This window comes from Cucurbitaria berberidis, assembly GCF_010015615.1.
Source record: "Cucurbitaria berberidis CBS 394.84 unplaced genomic scaffold K460scaffold_1, whole genome shotgun sequence".
In the NCBI taxonomy this organism is placed as follows: Eukaryota; Fungi; Ascomycota; class Dothideomycetes; order Pleosporales; family Cucurbitariaceae; genus Cucurbitaria; species Cucurbitaria berberidis.
In genome coordinates this window covers 2,592,894-2,609,453 of record NW_024468935.1, presented here as the reverse complement: position 1 = coordinate 2,609,453, position 16,560 = coordinate 2,592,894, and the positions used below count along the sequence as shown (strand labels likewise).

The following is a 16,560-nucleotide window of genomic DNA, read 5'->3' as shown; positions in this document are numbered from 1 at the left end:
ATGCTTACGATAGAATAGTCCATAGATAAATGAACCTTGGGATTAAAGACATCTACTTCAACTTCCATCTACTCGGAAAGGATTCTCGGAATATGATCAACCGATCTACGGAACGACTCATGCAGGTACGTTCCGGACCTTATATCCGAAGATCTGCAACGTCATCTAGCGATCAACGGGAGTACAACCGGTGATACTTGAGAGGACGAGTCAAGCTGGGTCTTTGGGAATCGTTACACCCAAGGGCACCATGATGTTGTGCTTGCGACATTTGTGCTGACATCACCATAACAAACTAACAGTGCAATAAATAATCAAAAAGCGATACACTATAGCGTTCTAGAATAACACATCGAGAAAGTGTGACTTCAAGGCCGCAATCATGCATCTATTACTCACCTCGACGCTCGCGCTGCTCACTACCACCGCCGCACAAGTCACTTACCAGAACCTTACAGGGACGATTCTCCGTACGGATTCAGGCGCATACGGCCCAGAGATTGAAGAATACCATTATTACTACGAGCAATGGCCGATTGGACTCGCCATTTCGTCGACCGGTCGCTTCTTTGTATCGTACACTAGAGGCGATTATAGCTTCACTGTTGGCGAAGCCGTGAACAAGACAGCCGAGATTCCCTATCCAAGTGCAGACCTCAACCTTCCCGTCAGCCAACTCAACACATCTTGGAACGGAATCCAATTCGGCAGCGGAAACAGCACTGGCTTCATCTCCGTACAAGCGCTCTACATAACACCCGATAATCCCCGACGGCCAGAAACATTATGGCTCGTAGACACCGGCCGGCCAACCATCATGGGCGAAGGCGGTTCGCCAGTAATGCGTACGGCCCCTCCTCAACATAATCTTGCAAATGAGAAAGAAAACTTGAGACTAACAGACTCCGCAACCCAGCCTACGCACAACCCGGCGGCCCCAAGATAATCGGCATAAACCTCTCCACCAACTCCATCTACGCAACTTACACTTTTCCCTCCACCGTCCACTACCCAGACAGCTACATGAACGACATCCGCTTCGACCTGCGCCCGCACATAACTCCCTCGGGCCAAGGAATCGCGTACATAGTAGACAGCAGCGACGAAGGGCGCCCCGGCTTCATCCTACTCGACCTAGGCACAGGTGAATCCTGGCGCCGACTAACACAGCATGCCTCCGTGCTGCGTGGGAACCGCGACGTGCCGAGTTACCAAGGCCACCCGTTCTACCAGCGCAGCATCGGAACACCGATTCAAACGCTACGCGAGGGCTTGGATGGATTGCAGCTTTCGCCCGATGGGGAGGTGTTGTATTACAGTCCGCTTACGAGTAATACGCTATATTCGATTCCGACGGCTAAGCTCCGCGCGAGAGATACTAGTCCGCTGGCTGAGATGGCGGCGCAAAGCGCCGTGTCGGATCTGGGGGGAAGGGGCGGGAATGCAAATGGGTTCGAGGGCGATTCGAATGGGTTGGTGTATCAGTTGATGCCGGAGCATAATGCGGTTTACTACTATGATCCGGTTACGCTGCTGAATTATGCTTTTGTAAGGGACCCGCGGATTATTTGGCCCGATGGCGCGAGTATTGGGGAGGATGGGTGGCTGTATTTGAATATCAATCAGTTGCCGCACCAACCGAACTGGAACTATGGATATGATGGGAGGAAGCTTCCGGGTGCGGTGTTGAGGGTCCGGCTGCCTGGAGGTGGGAAGAAGATCACCGGACTGGCATGATGGGTGGGCGGCTAGGAGTCAATCACGCAGCTAGAGACGACGAAGAACCGTACAAGTTTAAATGCAATGCAATGCAATATGCTTTCTCCCATACACCTCTCTCTCTCTCTCTCTCTCTCTCTCTCCATGACTCCTGAAGTCTCAATCTCTAAAATGCTGATTCGAACAGGATACTATACAAACAAACCAATTTCTCTTGCCAGATCCCCTGAACGTACAAATGCAAGAGGTCTCGACGCAACCAGCAACAGACCCACAGAAAGTAAAAAAATGCTAGAGTGCTTTATCGCCCCGATCGACTAGCTCTCCGTTGGATCGGACTCCCAACAAAACTTCCTCTAGGACTTCTCGTGATAGGCGTCATAAGCGGCACCTTGTCTGTACCCAATTTAATCTCAAAGATGCGCATAACGAGCGCTTGCACGGAACGCTGGACATCGGGCGCCATTTCTGTACCAAGCAAGCCCACAACCAGCGGCGCAAAAATATCGACATTCTTCTCAAACTCTGAAGTTGGGAAGCCGGTGTATCCGTCAAGTACTGTGACAACCACAGGCCGCCAAGTGACAATATTACGCTGTTGTGTCTCCTCGTCGAGTTCAATGTAAGATGCAATGATATCCTCGCAGAGAGGTATGAGTGCGGCTTCCGTGTCGGCGCGAGAAGCCGCACGGTCGGTAGATGTATCGTGGTACATCCTAAACAATATACTCACATATACAGACGCAGATCCCGATTCCTGTTTGAGGAGGTTGGGCGGCTGCTTCATGAAGCCTTCGCGGAAGAGACGGGATCGCAGGTCTCGGTCTGCATTGAAGCGCTTGGCGAAGTGATAAGATTTCTTGAGGACGGCCATAAGACGTAAAAGTTCGCCCGAGGGGATCTTCTCGTAGACGGCTTCGTTTGTGAAGAGTTCTTGAACGGTTTCGATCATGAGGAGTTGGAGGACGCATTTTGTGATGATCTGATTGAAGAAGCGGCGGCGTGCGGCAGTAACAACAATAGGTGGTTGTTGGAGGTCTTGGTTGTCCGGACGATAGTCTTCGAGTTCCTGGGTTTGCCGCTTGGGGAGGGGTGAGGGCATGTCGGCGCCGACAACACTGGAAGAGTCCGACGTGATAAGGGACGGTCGTCGAGGATTTCCAAGACCGTTGATACCAAGTGCATTGTCGGGCTTCGGTTCCTGCGAGGGAGTTTGCAATGGAAGCTCGCCCGGTACTTCTGCCGTCGGTGTCTGGACTTCTGAAGTGTCATATATACCATTCATCGGCGTCTGCTGAGATGACGAGCCACTTGTGGCAGCAGAGAAGAGTGCCGTCGCTTCAGTTCGTTGAAAGAGCTCCACAAATGCTTTGACGATTTGACTCCAGTGTTTCGGCTGGAACTTCTGCACGTTTTGCAGAATAAGCTGTTGGAGGCAGTTGCTACCAATCCGTGCCAGGGTATCGTTCTCCTGACAGATACACAGCGCAAGAAGATCGAGGAAACGGTCGAGCATATATTCGAGCGATTCGAAGAAGTGGGTAAACAGTTTGACCATGTTCCGTAGAGCCTGAATCATGGTTGTTGAGAGCCAGACTGACAGTTCCTCGTGATTCAGCACTTTCGTCATCTCGGAATTCGACTTCAGAACCATGAAGATGGGATATAGCAGCTGCCGCCAAAGCATGTCCCAGAACTCTCGCGGGAAGTCACCACCGTAGCTTATGAGGGTATCAAACAAATAGCTCAAGGCTCTTGACCGCACCTCAAGGTCTTCACCAGTCATCAGGACGTCATGGAAGGCGAACAAGACAGGGAACCAGAACTGTTCTTCCTGAGTTTGGCGGCTAGGTTGTTTTGGTATTGTCGAGCCCTTGTCCGACTCTTTGAGGTACCCGGCGCGGGCAGATAGCGAGCACTCTGGCGTCCTGAGCATCTTGGGTACCGATGACTTCAGTAACTCGATTGCTTGTAACGACTTCTTCTGGAACTTGTAATTTTTGGAGAACTGGGTAAGACACACGATGAGGTCTGCGAACGCTGCTTGTGAAATGACTACACCAAACCGGGTGTTGTACACTTGCGTCACGTTCTCAAACGCGAGATTGACAATTGCCTCTGCTCGTTGTTAGCGGAGGAATACAAGTTGAGTAGAGTTGATCGAACACTCACCATATGGTTCTTTGGCGGCCACGGTGAAGACGCCGAACATGGTTTTCCAGCCAGACCGGATATTCTCTCCTCGCGCCTGTATCATTTGAATTAAGCAACGCAGCACCATGTCCTTTACAGAGACAACACTGGCGTTGCTGATGATGTGCTCAAACGGCTTGAGGAAGTCCTTTTGAAACTTGAAACCTGGAAGCTCCTCTATCTCCATGAACTTCATCGACAATTGGCGCAACGAGTTGAGGGCAAAGTAGACGACATTGGTATTAGTATGGCAGCCCACCTCATTGAAGTGAGTCCCCAGTACTTGCCAGATGTTGGTCCACTCGAAACGTACACGGGTCATGTTGTAGCCACTGATTTCGACCAACTTCTGCAGACTGTAAGTTCGGGGAGACTCGCTCTGGCCTGATGACTGGATTTCTTGCCAGCTGACTTGGGTAAGCGCTTTGACGAAGTCGACAATAGCTTCCCCAGACAGATTTGCACTGTTGGTGAAAATGCGGTCCACTCCTCTGACAATTTCTGCTGATCTGCTTTCTTCAGCCACATCAGCCTGGAAGTGGTTACTATTGGCATTGGAGGTCGGACGCCGACGATTACTCGGAGCATTGAGGGATTTGCGAGACTGTGGTGTACTCGCGTTCGACTTGAGAACGTCGGGCACGGAGCGTTCATCTATACCTGCCGAGATGAGCTGGAAGCGATCAAGCTGAGAAACAGATGTGAGTATTTCGCGCCAGGATTCGCGCAGTAGATTTCCTTCGGTATGTGCGATCTCAATCAGTGTTTTCAGAGCCTCCATGTTTCTTGTCGTCATCTCGCTCAGGTTATAGAGGTTAGTGAATCGCGCAAGGAAGGAAACAAAGGCCTGGCGGGAGCTCTCGAGGTCGAAGAGGCATGAGATTCTTATTGACAACTTGATGCCTTCGATGCACAGTCGCACGATCTCAATATTGTGGTCTTGGGCCTGACTGGAGAGAGCGGTCAGGATTGACATCCATGTAACTTCAAACATAGGCCCGACGTGTTTGGACGACGACGCGGGAATGAACTTGGAGACTGGCATTGTGGTTGCTGTTCTTCTCTGCGCTCGCAAAAGCTGCTTGTACAACTGTTCGGTCTTGTTGGCCATTGCTTCAGATGCCTGTACGATTGCCTCCCGCTGCAGGTCTCGTGCGCCGCCCGTAAGAGCCTGACCGATGCTTGCGAGCCCAGTGGTGGGCTGCTGATTGATCAAACCCTTGTCTGCAGCAGCCTCCTGCTCGGTAGTCACGACGATCTCGTTTTGATTAATCTCGTCAAAAATGCGTCGGAGATAGTCTTCGGGCAGATCTGCATTGTCATTGATGCCCCGATTGTTTTTGATGAAGTCTTCTGGCGTCATGCGAGGACCTTTCATCTTTTTACTGTGTTGATCCACGTTCAGCAGGATGACGGAGTAACACAGAATATAAGCGGTATCGGCATTGGCAAATGCATTAGGATTGCCAGTGATGTATCGTTCGGCGAATTTGAGCATGAAGCGATCGATTTTCTGGGCCTCACCGGGTAACCGAAAGCTTTGCAGAAACTGGCGCAAAGCATCCGTGAAACGAGTTTTTGTGAAGTCCATCAAGTCCACAAATGCATGCATGATGGCAATATTCGCAGCGTCGCCCTCGCCGAGAAACTCTCCAAGTGCCGCCTTTTCCAGTTGATCATTATTAAGGAGAAATCGAGCGATATCTTCAGGCGAGTCTGAAGCGATGAACCCTTCGGCGATCAGTGTCTTTATTCCACGCTTTGGTTTATAATTGAACTGGCGACACGCATTCGTGAGCGCTATCTTTCTCTGCTTTGCTTTCTCTAGCTGACCGTAATCATCCTCAGCTAAAGGTGTGACGGTGCCAGATTCCACGCCCACGTTTGGTGATTCGGAGATGGTACGCGTGTCCGTTGAGATTCGGAGATCGTCAAACGAAGGTCGCAAGTCCGGGTTGTTTGGCTTGTCGCTCTCCGGAAGAGACTGTTGAGCCCAATTGACAAGTGATCGTAGGATTCCCACAAGCGCCTCTAGCGATTCTTGCCTCATCGCGTATTCCTGAGGATACGCATGCTCCGTGTCATGAGGCGTATTCATGGATACCGTCGTCAGCGATGGGGGCAATGTTCCCCGGCTTTGCCAATCCACCTGCCTCGCTTGTTTCTCTCGCTGGTCTTGGTATGCTTGTTGTTGCATGGGTGTGATTGCGACTGGATTACTTGTTTTTTTCGAGAGATGTTCAACAACACGCTGGTACATGTTGTCAAGCGCAGTGCGGTCGCAATCGTAGTTCAAATAGATTTCGACCAGTGCTCGAGGGTCTGCAGCCAATCTTCCGAATATGATTAAGATGTATTGCTTCTGGAACGCAGGGGCACTTCGTTTGTCTAGCGTTGCGAGATAAATCTCCTTTAAGAACACTTCCACCTCTTTCTTGAGCGAGATGCGCAGATATTTGAGCATCTGCCAGAAGATTTCGCAAGCTACTTCGAACACGTGCTTGATCGAACTCGCCCCATTTCGACTTAAGCTCAAACAGAGGTACTGTTTGACTGCTTGAATAAAACTGGTTGGCTCATCACCACTGCCACTCCGGATGGTGGCATACGGCGACACGAAGACAGCAATGTTGTTGAAAAGTATGGTGTGGATCATGTGCAACGAAAGAAGTTTCGATCTCATGCCTTGCGATCGTACATCTTGGGCATGGTCGACTGACAGGCCTTTGGTACTCAATCGACACATGGCTCTGAAAACAAGGTATGCATCTTTGACGAAGATCTCGTCTTCTTCCTCTTCTTCCGTGTGCTCATGACCGACGTTCGCAGCCGGGGAGGTGTCGTGTCCTGACACGTGTCTCGAGCCGGCTTTGCCCTTGATGCGAGTCACTAGGGTTGGGGCGTTGTCGTGTATTCGGTCATCGTTGAAGCTCATGTTATTTTCGAAACTTTGCAAAGTGATCTTGGGGCCAATGTGCATATCGACGGCTTTGTCACTGGGTTCGGCTGGCTCGGTGTCCTGGTCGTCTTCTTCCTCTTTCTCTCCGCCGACCTCGGAGCCATCGACACCTTGTGTACTACCTTCTACCTCTTCTCGCACGCTCTCTTCCGATTGATCCTTCTCATCCAGTGACACTCGCGACAGATTGAGCCGCGCCTCCTTAATGGCAAGTCGTCCCTTGACCCGCTCAAAAACAGTGCCAACCATTTGGGTCAGGGCGCCCTGCGCTACCTGTTGGTTGGCACTCGACTTTGATAGGAGGAAGATGTTGTACGTCAATCGCACAGCCTTGAGCAATCCTGCTCCATGTACGACAATCTTGTCGTTCAAAATGGCGGCTAGGAGTGACTTGACAATCTGCAGTTGTATGTCTGGGTGTGTTGCCTCGCCCTGGAAGCAGTCGCAGATTGTGTCTATAGCTCGCTCTATCAACGGCGGTATCTCGCTTTGGTCGGCTTGTGGTTCGGAAGGGACGGAAAAGTAGGAGTAGCTGATTAGCTTGCCGATGCAGTCGAGCGCTGTGATGGAGACGGGGACATTGGGCGCCTCTGAGGCGAGCTGGAGCGGTTCGAAGAGGATCTCGGGGTTGATGCGCGCCGGGTCACCCTCCTGCTTGATCGCAGTCAACGCTGCTTGGGTAGCATCTCCGAGCTTCTTATTCTTCCTCGCATCTTTGGAAGCTGCGATTGTCTCCAGCGCAGCAACCACGAATACGAGAGAGGATCGAGTCGACGGTTTTGTGGCTGTGGTCGCGACTGTTGACTGCGAGTCTGTTCGTGATCGGACTCCGATGGGTATACGGTGATCGAACATTTGCTCCGAGGAGCGCGGCGCGTCTGTTCCATTGGGGACATTCAGCGTGGGAGTTGAGGGCGCAGGTGTGGGTTGTTCCGGCTGTTCCTGTGGTGTCTGTGGTGCTGGAGAGTCGTCTTCCGCTTCCTGCTCAGACGCTGTATCCACACCATCAATCTTTTCGTCTGTTACGGGCGATATGGGTTCGTCGTGTTCGTCCATGAGCGCAGGCTTCTCCAAATCCTCTGGGGCGGCTCGCGGGGCCTCGGGGTCGGCCATGGTGGTCGCTGGCTATGCACAAAGTGGCTCTCCGGAACTTTCTGGGAGCACCTTCCTTTCAGCGGCGGGCGGGGCCTTCCTCAGCAACCATTGCGGAAGGAGCAGCACAAGAGGGAGGAGCGGGAGGGCGAGGTGAGACTGTAACGTCGCACACTTCAAGTGGGAGCGAGGAAGTATTCAAGTAGCCCGTACTATGAGATGGCAAAGTGTCTTTCTTGCGCATCAGCCTCCCTGCTTCGTAACTAGGTAATTAAAAGAGGTTACGTATCCAGGGCCCATTCTAAGCTACTGTGGCTTTAGCACACATGTGGCTTGCGCTCCCTCGTCGGCGCGCGCCAGGCCCGTCGGGGAATGGACAACCTTCTTGGCTGTCCGCCGCCGGATCTCCAACAGCTGGAAGCTGGGCTAAACTTTTTCTGTTGAGCGACAACACTCTCATCATCTCCTCCCATATCCGCCTCGCGCTCGAGCGTCTACTGCTCTCTCTGTTCCCGTAGCCCGTCGACCTCGATCCCTCGACGTGCTTCTCTCCCGTACCTGTCCGCGCAGGCTAAAAATTCAGCGCACGCTTCGGCATCCCGACACAATGCCGGCCACGACGACTCTTCTGTCCCGCGCTGGGAGCCAATGGAGCTCGAGGGGATCGATTGCGCTGCGAGGTGCTCTGGCGACGCCACGATGCTCGCAATTCGCTGCGTAGGTCGCCGTGGGATACCCCTCAAGGCAGCTTTGCTAACACATGGCGATACAGACGCACCCCAGCTCTTGCTGCCCTCTCCCGATACTACGCCTCCAAGTGTGAGCAGCTTCTTCCTTTGCTCTACAAGCAAATCATCCGTCAGTGTCTGCTGTGCTAATGGATTCAACTCGCAGCCTACCCATCACACACCGTTATCAACATGCCCGCCCTCTCCCCAACCATGACCGCTGGAAACATTGGCGCATGGCAGAAGAAGGCTGGCGACTCGATAGCGCCTGGCGATGTGCTCGTTGAGATCGAGACCGACAAGGCACAGATGGACTTTGAGTTCCAGGAGGAGGGCACCATCGCCAAGCTTCTCCGCGATGCTGGCGCGAAGGATGTTGCAGTCGGCAGCGTAAGCCACCCTTCAGCTTGAGCGAATAACTTTATGCCATTGAATAGAGAACTAAATGCTGACTATCTGTAGCCAATCGCAGTCATGGTCGAGGAGGGCGAGGATGTGTCCGCATTCGAGGCCTTCTCCATTGAAGATGCCGGCGGCGACAAGAAGTCTGATACTCCCCCCAAGAAGGACGAGGCCAGCGAGGCCCCCAAATCTGAATCCAAGTCGGCTCCGCCAAAGGAGGAGTCCGCTCCTGCTGCCATCGAGTCCGAATCCACCGGCGACCGCCTAGAGACGGTACTCCAGCGCCTCCCCGCCGTGTCACCCGCAGTCAAGAAACTCGCGCTCGAGAAGGGTGTCCCCATCGGCTCCATCAAGGGCACTGGCAAGGGTGGAAAGATCACAAAGGAGGACATTGAGAAGTACAAGCCCGCTGGAGGAGCTCCCGCTGCTGGTGGCGCTGCTGGCGCCCCTACATACCAGGACGTCGAGGCTACCAGCATGCGCAAGGTCATTGCCGCCCGTCTCACCGAGAGCATGCAGCAGAACCCCCACTACTTCGTTGCCTCCAACATCTCCGTCTCCAAGCTGCTCAAGCTCCGCGAAGCGCTCAATGCCTCAGCCGATGGCAAGTACAAGCTCTCGGTCAACGATCTCCTGGTCAAGGCTCTTGCCGTGGCCGCCCGCAACGTCCCCGCCGCCAACTCCTCGTGGCGTGAGGAGAGCGGAAAGGTCGTCATTCGCCAGCACAATGTTGTTGACGTCTCCGTCGCCGTCTCCACCCCCGTTGGTCTCATGACCCCGATCGTGAAGAACGTCAACGGTCTTGGCCTCCAGTCCATCTCATCACAGATCAAGGACCTCGGCAAGCGCGCAAGAGACGGCAAGCTGAAGCCCGAGGAGTACCAGGGCGGAACCATCACCATCTCCAACATGGGCATGAACCCCGCTGTCGAGCGCTTCACTGCTGTCATCAACCCCCCGCAAGCTACCATTGTTGCTATCGGCACAACAAAGAAGATCGCGGTACCAGGCGAACTTACAGAGGACGGCACACCGAGCGTCGAGTGGGACGACCAGATTGTCATCACTGGTAGCTTTGACCACAAGGTTGTTGATGGTGCTGTTGGCGGCGAGTTCATGAAGGAGTTGAAGAAGGCCATTGAGAACCCTCTGGAGCTTCTGCTATAATGTGATGGTAGCTTGGGTGCATTTAGGATGAAAGTGTAACTTTATGTTTGGGCCAGTTGAAGCGGCGAGTTTTTAAGGAGAGAAGATCTCTTGTACAGTGAATTGCACCCTTCTTCTATTCCCTTGATCATCTTGTTCGTTCTCACTGCATAGTAGCTACTTGTATGAAAATATCTTTCCTTCTTTGTTTCGTGCTGCGGCCGTCGTACCTCTACTCCCCTCTTTTTTTCAAAGACTTCTCTACTGTTTACACCCAGTTCTTACCGTGAACATCTGGAGAACCTCGCACCCCAAATATGCATCAGGAGATATGCGCTTTCAAATTAACTCTCGGATACCGTGGACAATAGCCGAGCCGTATATGCAGGTAGTATATGGGAACCAAACTCAGGCTCACGATAATGCCCCACAATGAGCTATTTGGGGAAACGGTGTACGAGATGCAGATATGGGTGGCTTACTACTATATTTGCAGCTATAAGGGCTTTGATATTGCGAGAGTTCCGCGTTTGCCTCGCTCCACCTTTCATCTTACACGTATGCTTACTCTTCAACATGCTTTCAAAGGCTTTGATAACGCTGCTCCTTGCTGCTAGAGTAGTCACGCTGAATTTTGACTGGGAGCGTGATCAAGTCATCGCCTCTGCAATAGCAAACGCTATCTCCCACGAAGGATGCAAAATCACCCCAGGTGATGACAATTGGCCCAGCGAGGAGAAATGGGCATCATTTAACGAGACGTTGGGTGGAGCATTGCTCAAACCAAAACCATTGGCTAGTTTATGTTATGCTGGAGACGGGTACAATGCAGAGAAGTGCGAGCAACTAAGGGACAGTTGGGCGGGTATGAATCTACAGTAAGTCCACGAAGCCACATGTATCTTTTGGAAGTAAACAGTGAAAAGGTATCTTGCTAACACAGTAAAGTTCCGACGACCCAACAAGTGTCATGTCTCAATGGGCGTCTGGTAATACATGCGTACCGACATCTCATCCAAACTCTACTTGCGCACAAGGGGGTTACCCAGTTTACGTAGTCAAAGCTACTAGCATTCGACACATCCAGCTCGCTGTGGATTTCGCAAGAAACAACCACATTCGCCTTGTGATCAAGAATTCAGGTCACGACTTTAACGGCAAGTCTATCGGTGGCCATTCTCTGAGTGTATGGACGCATCATCTTAAAGATCTTGTTTACCATGCGAATTACTCATCGCCTACTGGGTCTTATACTGGACGAGCTGTCGCGTATGCCGCTGGAGTGCAAGCGTTTGAGGGTTCGGCATTGATGAGAAGAAATAATATGACATTCATCATCGCAGGCGGAACTACGGTGGGGATTGCGGGTGGCTTCCTCCAGGGAGGGGGACATAGTAGCTATACCAGCTATTATGGGTTGGCGGCGGATCAAGTTTTAGCGATTACGGCAGTTACAGCTGATGGTAAGGTGGTAGAGGCACATGAAGGGCAAAACGAGGATCTATTCTGGGCGTTCAGGGGAGGTGGTGGTGGTATGCACCTACATTTCCTTCAACCTCCTGAACATATTTGATGACTTGGTATCGTAGGAACGTTCGGCATCATCACATCGGTCGTCGTCAAAGCCTTCCCGAACACACCACTCGTCTCTGGAAGTATTCGCTTCTCTACAACGCCGACACGAGGAACAAATGCCACCGCCATCTCACATGAAACCTTCTGGGCCGGTATGAAGGCGTATTGGGAGTTTGGCACCGCAATCTGCGATGCTGGCGGCCTGGGATACAACTTCATATATCCGAACAGCAGTATCACAGGGCTTACCTTTACTGTGTCTATATCGCTGCCAAAGAAGACATTAGCAGAGTATCGAAGCTTCGTCCGTCCACTACTGGAGAAGCTGAACTCGCTCGGTATCGCCCTCCCCGTTCCCACACTGAAACAGTCTTTCGTAGCAGCCTTCGACAACGAACCACCATTCCCTCTTTCCCGACGCACACTCGGCGACATAACAGGCCACACCCTCATAGCATCCCGCCTCTTCCCCCGTTCGTCCTTCTCTTCTAATTCCTCCCTCCACGCCTCACACCTCGCAATCAGACACCTCGTTGAAGACGGCGACCTCACATTCCACGGTATGAGCTACTCCCCTACGCTCGCCGTCGCAGGCAATCCCTCCAATGCTGTGAATCCCGCATTCCGTAATACAGTGCTACACGCGCAGGGCTACGAGAACGGTGCGCACTGGGACGGCAAAGCCCCCGTACGAACGAAGAGGGAACTAACAGAGAGGCATGAGAGGTTGCAGGGGTATATGCAGGTTTGGAGAGATGCTACAGTGGGAGGAGGCAGTTATATCAACGAAGGGGATGCGCAGGATTGGACGTGGAAGGAGGCGTTCTTTGGGAATAACTACCCGAAACTGGCGCAGATTAAGAGGAAGTACGATCCTGAAGGTGTGTTCTGGGCTGTGGGGGCTGTTGGAAGCGATGAGTGGGAGGTTAGGGACTTGGATGGGAAGAGGAGGGAGGGGATAGTCACACAAGATGGGAAACTATGTAGGGCTGGGGGAGCGTGATGATGTTGGGAATTGGTGGGAAGGGATCGAAAGTATAGCTGATAATGTTAGCATTAGAAACAACTCACTATTGTCTCTATGAAACATTATGAGAGATTTAACAGCGGCTCTGTGAGGCAAGCCATTCCACTAGCGCAACCCACTTTTCCTTTTTTTTTAGAGAAAGAGCAACCCACTTTGTTGACCAATAGAAGATCGGGGTTTCCGACACGGCGAATAGGAAGGGAAGGAACATCCCCACTCAAGTAAGCGAGTGCATGCCATGCATGGACCGTCCCTGTTTCGTTTGAACATGTTTTCGCGAACGCCAACATCGGTACCATCAACTGGTACAACAATTCTTTCTCTTAATAGTGCACATTGTAGCAAAACGTCAAGCTCAACGAACATTGAAGTAAATAGGGCTGGGTCCGGGTCACCGCGTATTCAACCATGCCTAGCATCATAATAGACGCCTCTCTCCAACTGAAGAAACACCGGGAAAGAGCTGTAACTACGCGAAAGGTGAAGACCGGGTGTAAGACTTGCAAGTGGGTTACCTTTACACCTACTGAAGGCATTCACGCATACTTACTACATGCAGAATTCGCCGAGTAAAATGCGATGAAGGCAGACCCGCTTGCTCTCGATGTCAAAAGACTGGCAGGGTATGTGATGGTTACGGTATCTGGGGTGGCGGCGGAAACAGCTACGCTGAACGATATGGTTCGACAAAGTCACCCTCGCCAGCCATCATCATCGACAGAGGCCTTACTCGACCCATTGGTATTGAGGAGCTAAGGTACTTACAATGGTATTGTATGAAGGCTAGACACACGGTATCTGGCTGGTTTGGAAATCCATTCTGGGCTAAGATCGTATTACCCGCGACTTCGACGGAGCCTGCCATACTTCATGCCGTTATTGCCTTAAGCGCTGCACACCTGTGCGAATTTCGTCACGGGAAAGCACCTAATATGCGGGAACGATTCGTGCTGCAACAATATAGCAAGGCCATCCATCTACTACAGTCGGTCCTTCTTCGCTATGACAAGGCATCTCTCACGGTTGTGCTTATCGTTTGCCAAATCTTCACGTTCTTGGATTTCCTCAGAGGAAAGCCTAACATGGCTGTGACACATCTGCAAAACGGACTGCGGTTGCTGAAAGATTTACATTCAGGAGACGAAAGCAGCATACATCAGAGAGTGCTCGTGCTCAGACCTTCGTCGCAGGCCAAGGTCATTGACAGAGACATTATACGGAGCTTTGCCAATGTGCACGTACAGGCAAATCTGTTTGGTGGAAACCACTTGGAAGAGACCAATTTATTACTGCAACCGTTGGAAGCCGAAATGCCGTATCCCACGTTTTTCGATGTTGAAGAAGCAAAAGACTGCTTAGACAAGCTGCTCCACGGCATATTGCTCGTCTCACGGCGGTTCCAAGAAGCTCGAGATGGAAACGAAGGTGACTGGTCGGGGTTGATCTTTGCTCAGGAAAAAGCAATGCTTCTTCTCACAACCTGGCTCAAGACATACCACCAGACTACTCCCGACATTGAGCGTCGAAAACCTCTAAACGGAAAACTAATACATGACTCGTTGGCCTTTGGAGGTCAGACGTTGCCATCACATCGGCCACTGACTCGGGAGCCTCTGGCCTACAGGCTACTTCTCAACTACCACGCCATGGCAACGATCATGTGCAAAAGTCTACAGCCAGAATCTGAAACAAGATACGAGGCTCACACTTCCGACTTCATATCGATCCTCGAGGGGTCCGTAGAGATGTTCAGGGGCTATTTGCTAGCCAGATCGATACCCAACAACGTTTTATTGACCGGCTCCGTTAACGAATTTGGCTTTATACCACCACTCTACTACACTGCCATCAAATGCCGCAATCACCGCATCCGACTGCACGCAATCAGATTGCTGATGCAGATACCACATAAAGAAGGTGTTTGGGACTCGGTCATTACCGTGCACGTCGCAAGAAAGGTCATGAGGCTGGAAGAGGCAGGCATGAACCCCAAGGTGAACGTCGATGATGATGAGTTCAGCATCCTACAGGTTCCGAACATAGATAGTCTTACATCCCCCAAGTTGTCAGAGTCAAGCCTCTTTCATGATGTGCAAGTCGATGTGCAGGATGAGAATCCGAACAGCGCCGTGCTCACTGGCAAACGATGGCGCGCCGATGGGAGTCTGGATGTTGTGCGGTGTCACTTCGACGGTACGCGCTGGAGCGATATCAGGTGATTGTATCGGGGAAAAACGGAAGTCTACATGAAAATGAGCGCGCGATGGGAGGTAACCTGAAACTTACTCGAAACCAGTGTGTATTGGAGACTCAGGGTGTAGTGAACGAACTCTGCACCGTAATAGGGACACCTGGAAGGTCTGAATACCTGCAGCGGTCCTCAACTCCGACCAACCCGGCCAGACAATCTCAAATCTCATGGCCCCCGAGTTCTCTTTGCGTCCACTCCCAAAGCTTCGTCTCAAACGCCTCGTCCCTCGACAAATCGCTACCTCGACCCAAGACACCCACAGGCTCATAGTATCTCCCACTCTGCACGTCCAGCGCGGTAGCAGCCCACAGCCCATTTTTCACCCCTTCCTCAACCGGAACACAGACCTTGGGTGCGATCTCCCTGGCTAGGTATTCGATCTCCGGTCCCCCGCCCTCGGCGCCCTTGTTAAAGAGCTGAGTCGCAACCTCGCCTGGGTGTATGGCGATAGTGATGAGCTGGGGAAAGTGCTTTGCGAATTGGCGGGCGTATACCACGTTTGCGAGCTTGGACTGCGTGTACTTTGATACGCCGGAGATGTCAAGCTGAGACGACTTTAAAGTCTCGAAGGAAATACCACCTTCTGGTAGGGCATTGCGGTGCCCGGCCGAGCTGAGGGAGATGACACGCGGCGGTGAGCCCGTTATCTCGGCCGTGTGCAAGAGGAGAGGTGTAAGGAGCTTAAGCAGAAGCGCATGGCCGATGTGATTCGTGCCAAACTGCTTCTCGTAGCCTTCCTGCGTGACGCCTGGGTGTCCGCCCATCTACCGTGCAGTCAGTCAGTCAACTCGATCGATCTATCACCACGAAATAGTTTAGGCGACTGCCCATCGAACTTACCATCCCAGCGCTCAACATCAACACGTCCAACCTCCCAGCACTACTACTGCCCTTCACCACCTTCCCGGCCGCCTGCTTCACGGACTCGAAGCTCGCCAAGTCCAATTCAACGCACCGCACATCCACGTCCGGTTCCACCGCGTTTATCTCAACTACAGCATCCTCCCCAGAGTGGGCGTTGCGGGCTGCAACCCATATCTGGGCTGGACTATGCCTAGCTAGCTCGAGGGCGGTTTGCTTCCCGATACCTGTGTTCGCACCGGTGATGAGAATTACTTTACCAGTGAGAGACGGGATGTCTGTCGCGGGGTTGAAGGCGTAGGGTCCTTTGAGATTGAGGGTAGGCGGTATATCGCTTGCGATAGATGAAGGCGGGGTAGTCATACTTGGTGAGTAGAGGGTGATTTTGCAGTAAAGTTTGAAGACTGAGTGCTTTGATAAGAAATGAATGAAGAATATTAAAAGGAAGATCCTGACTGGCTTTTATACATCGTTAGAGCGGCATAGTTGGATATACTACACACACTTTTGTCCGACCGAGTGACTCTAGAAAATTTCATAATGGATGTGAGTGCACTCCAGAGTAACGGGGTTGTGACGCCCTTATAAGGCCACTAGAAGTCAGGTG

General features: G+C 52.0%; 6 protein-coding genes across 6 annotated transcripts; 4 read left to right on the top strand and 2 right to left on the bottom strand.

The window, feature by feature from the left end:
* Window positions 1–382: 382 nt before the first annotated feature.
* K460DRAFT_270184 (uncharacterized protein) lies at window positions 383–1,737 on the top strand (the record flags this gene model as incomplete). The annotated part of the gene is made up of 2 exons (XM_040927626.1): window positions 383–845; window positions 917–1,737. 2 exons carry the CDS (start codon window positions 383–385, stop codon window positions 1,735–1,737), a joined length of 1,284 nt encoding a protein of 427 aa, XP_040793111.1.
* Window positions 1,738–2,020: 283 nt separating this feature from the next.
* Window positions 2,021–7,984, bottom strand: K460DRAFT_400604 (uncharacterized protein; the record flags this gene model as incomplete). The annotated part of the gene is made up of 2 exons (XM_040936340.1): window positions 2,021–3,837; window positions 3,892–7,984. 2 exons carry the CDS (start codon window positions 7,982–7,984, stop codon window positions 2,021–2,023), a joined length of 5,910 nt encoding a protein of 1,969 aa, XP_040793110.1.
* A 586-nt stretch (window positions 7,985–8,570) lies between these two features.
* On the top strand, window positions 8,571–10,260 carry K460DRAFT_350590 (dihydrolipoamide acetyltransferase component of pyruvate dehydrogenase; the record flags this gene model as incomplete). The annotated part of the gene is made up of 4 exons (XM_040931511.1): window positions 8,571–8,680; window positions 8,736–8,821; window positions 8,858–9,081; window positions 9,154–10,260. The coding sequence occupies 4 exons, from the start codon at window positions 8,571–8,573 to the stop codon at window positions 10,258–10,260; spliced, it is 1,527 nt and encodes a 508-aa protein (XP_040793109.1).
* Window positions 10,261–10,815: 555 nt separating this feature from the next.
* K460DRAFT_382222 (FAD-binding domain-containing protein) lies at window positions 10,816–12,817 on the top strand (the record flags this gene model as incomplete). Its single annotated transcript, XM_040935401.1, has 3 exons — window positions 10,816–11,117; window positions 11,188–11,771; window positions 11,829–12,817. 3 exons carry the CDS (start codon window positions 10,816–10,818, stop codon window positions 12,815–12,817), a joined length of 1,875 nt encoding a protein of 624 aa, XP_040793108.1.
* A 432-nt stretch (window positions 12,818–13,249) lies between these two features.
* On the top strand, window positions 13,250–15,060 carry K460DRAFT_400601 (uncharacterized protein; the record flags this gene model as incomplete). The annotated part of the gene is made up of 2 exons (XM_040936339.1): window positions 13,250–13,347; window positions 13,401–15,060. 2 exons carry the CDS (start codon window positions 13,250–13,252, stop codon window positions 15,058–15,060), a joined length of 1,758 nt encoding a protein of 585 aa, XP_040793107.1.
* Window positions 15,061–15,250: 190 nt separating this feature from the next.
* On the bottom strand, window positions 15,251–16,463 carry K460DRAFT_327530 (NAD(P)-binding protein; the record flags this gene model as incomplete). Its single annotated transcript, XM_040930675.1, has 2 exons — window positions 15,933–16,463; window positions 15,251–15,856 (listed from the first exon to the last, which is right to left on the bottom strand). The coding sequence occupies exons 1-2, from the start codon at window positions 16,314–16,316 to the stop codon at window positions 15,251–15,253; spliced, it is 990 nt and encodes a 329-aa protein (XP_040793106.1). The 5' UTR covers window positions 16,317–16,463.
* Between the last annotated feature and the right edge of the window lie 97 nt (window positions 16,464–16,560).